This window comes from Lucilia sericata, unplaced genomic scaffold (assembly GCF_015586225.1).
Source record: "Lucilia sericata isolate MDLA Ls3-8-SP2 unplaced genomic scaffold, ASM1558622v1 Contig000727F_arrow, whole genome shotgun sequence".
Lineage (NCBI taxonomy): Eukaryota > Metazoa > Arthropoda > Insecta > Diptera > Calliphoridae > Lucilia > Lucilia sericata.
Genome location: NW_023994726.1, coordinates 30,219 through 32,965, shown reverse-complemented (window position 1 = coordinate 32,965; position 2,747 = coordinate 30,219). Strand labels below are relative to the sequence as shown.

At 32.5% G+C, this 2,747-nt stretch overlaps 1 protein-coding gene across 1 annotated transcript; it reads right to left on the bottom strand.

Annotated features, from left to right (window-relative positions):
• Window positions 1-723: 723 nt before the first annotated feature.
• LOC119607678 (DNA ligase 1) lies at window positions 724-2,118 on the bottom strand. The gene is made up of 2 exons (XM_037961739.1): window positions 1,979-2,118; window positions 724-1,771 (listed from the first exon to the last, which is right to left on the bottom strand). Exons 1-2 carry the CDS (start codon window positions 2,037-2,039, stop codon window positions 840-842), a joined length of 993 nt encoding a protein of 330 aa, XP_037817667.1. The 5' UTR covers window positions 2,040-2,118; the 3' UTR covers window positions 724-839.
• Between the last annotated feature and the right edge of the window lie 629 nt (window positions 2,119-2,747).

Sequence of the window (2,747 nt, the reverse complement as noted above, 5' to 3'; positions counted from 1 at the left end):
AAGTAATTCATAATAATGACTTTTTCAACTAAATATTATAATATTTTAAAGATTTCCAAACATTTCGGTTAACCGGTTTAACCGGTTTTTTATACTCGGTTAACCGACAAACCGGTTTTCTAGAAATGGTCAATTTTCGGTTAACCGAAAAACCGGTTTTTCCAAAAGTCGGTTTTTTATAAACACTAATTATTTTGATCTTACAGATATCTGAGACCTTGATTTTAGACTGACAGACATAGTAAAACTACTAAAACTAAACAACTATGAAGATCAACCTTCTATCAAGAACGTCAAGGTTAGTAAAGTTTATAAGGGTCCGCCAAATATATTTCCCTTCAGTGAAATCTCTTAATCAAATTTTATAACGATCGATCTATAATTGACCCTCCATATAAGGTCCCCTTCAGACAATTACTTTATGACTCAATACTGGCTTGTAAGTACAAGTATTTACATATATCAATGAATGGGTGGCCCGGTAAGTTAGTTAGTAGTGTGCTAGTCTGTCAGTCAGGGGTCGCGAGTTTGATTTTGGTCTGAGACTCTGGTGTGCTTCTTATAAGAAACGAATTATATATCCAAAACTTTATGAGGAGGTGATTTATTTCAAGAATAAGTTACTCTTATCAATTCTGTGGAGCTCGGTCCATAATTGAATCAAGCCGACATAAAAGGTCCCATTCAAAGTTTACTCCCTACATTACAAAATACTTATGTATGTATATTTGAATCAATAAACACTAATTTTATTTAAAATATTTATTTAATTAACTTAAAACGTTAATTATTTCCCGTATTCTCAGAAATGTAATATAAATTTTTTATCAAGTTTCAACTTAATGCCTGCGTCCAGCAAAATGATGTTCCAAACGTCTGATGACATCACTTAATCTGGGCATATCTGTGTTATCCCTACTTAACAGCTGTGAACCCAAACGCTGTATGGCATCTGTAACTTTCTGCTGCTGTTGTTGCTGTTCCTGTCTGGCAATTTCTTTGCACAATTTCTTTAACTGTTTGCGTTCTTTTTTGGAACTATGATGATGTTTCTTGTTATCTTCGGAACTATTTTCTTCAGAACTGTTTTTCTTTTTGCTGCGCAATTTTCTACATACATCCATGATGGTTTTTAAGTCTTCATCTAGGTTATTGGGTTGAGGTGTTGTAGTTGTTGTTGTAGAGGTGGTAGTTGAGCTGGATGTTGTGGTATCTTTATTCTTAGAAGTAGAGGATTTCTTAGGTTTTTCGGTTGTTGTGGTGGTAGTAGTAGAAGTCATCATATCCATAGGATCGTCTTCCTCTTCATTATCATCGTCATCATCCTCTTCATCTTGTTGTTTTTCTTCATCATCATCTTTTTCTTCGGCTGCATTATTTTCATCTTCTGGTTTGGTTTCAGGTTTTTTTGTGGTGGTGGTTGTAGTAGTTTTCTTTACAGCTGGAGTAGTTTTTGATTTCTTTGGTTTTTTGGTGGTAGTTGAAGTCATTTTTTCATCTTCCTCTTCTTCGTCATCATTTTCTTTTTTATTTATTTTATCTTCTTCGTCCATTGGTGACATTGTGGTTTTACTTTCATCCTTTTTTGTTTTAGGCTTCTTTGTTGTACTGCTGGACGTTGCTGATGACATCATCATGTCTTCATTGTTTTCTTTTCCTGGTTTCTGTTTATCTTCCTCATTTGACTCTTCTGAATTCATCGTCATCATGTTGTTGGTTGAAGAATTTTCGGCATTTGCTACTGGTTTATCTTTGCCTCCCATACTTTTGCCTACAATAAATGAAATTTAGGAGAAATTGAAAATTTTAATTGTGAGATTAATTAATAGATTTCACATTTCATTAATCCAATTAAATGTTTGTTTATTTATAAACTCAGGATGGGGCTGTCGACTAGCGGCTCTTATTAGTTAAGGGTTTCAGTATAACCCATCTTGGACCAACTTTCTAACCAATTCGTTTTAATCTCACTACTTACCACTAACCGTTACACACATCACTGCCAATAGCAGAAACATCGAAATTGTTAAAAATCTCATGTTGCAACAATTTTAGTTTTTCACCGTATCGTTTATCTGTTTATTAGCCGGTAGCTAAATACAACTAAATGTATTTTGCCACTATTGTGTTAGTTTTATAGTTTCGTTTAATATTCTCTTTTGTATCTGATTTCTTTATCGTGCTATAGTGTAGCCGCTCTCGTCGTTCTCTATTAAGTTCCAAACTGGTTGGGGGATTTTTCTAAATTATTAATGTTTAGTATTTAAAAATTTTGATTATAAATTATGTTTGAAATAGTGTTATGTCTGGACTTTACTAACAGATTTTACACTAAGAGAAACAATTGTTAATGAAACATTTACACAACAGATCACATTACTACTCAGCAAAAACTTGGTAATGACTTGTACTTAATTAGCAACTTACTTTTCAATGACTACTATAAACCGTCTGCATTACTTACAATGAGCCTAATAATGACTTACAAATAATATGTTACGTAAGTACTTACTTTTTAGTCTTAACATATTGTTTTCGATTTTTTTAACACAAACGAAAAAGAAGACTTAAATTCCTATTTACAGGCGATCGTAAGTAAGTAAGAACTTATCTAACTCCCTATTTGTAAGGGGGCGTGGTAAGTACTTTTCCAATATCATCTCTTTTTTAAAATAATAACTTAAAATGTTATTGTGTAAGTAAATTTTAGCATTTTAGCTTCTTACTTTTTAATGTTTTTGCTAAGT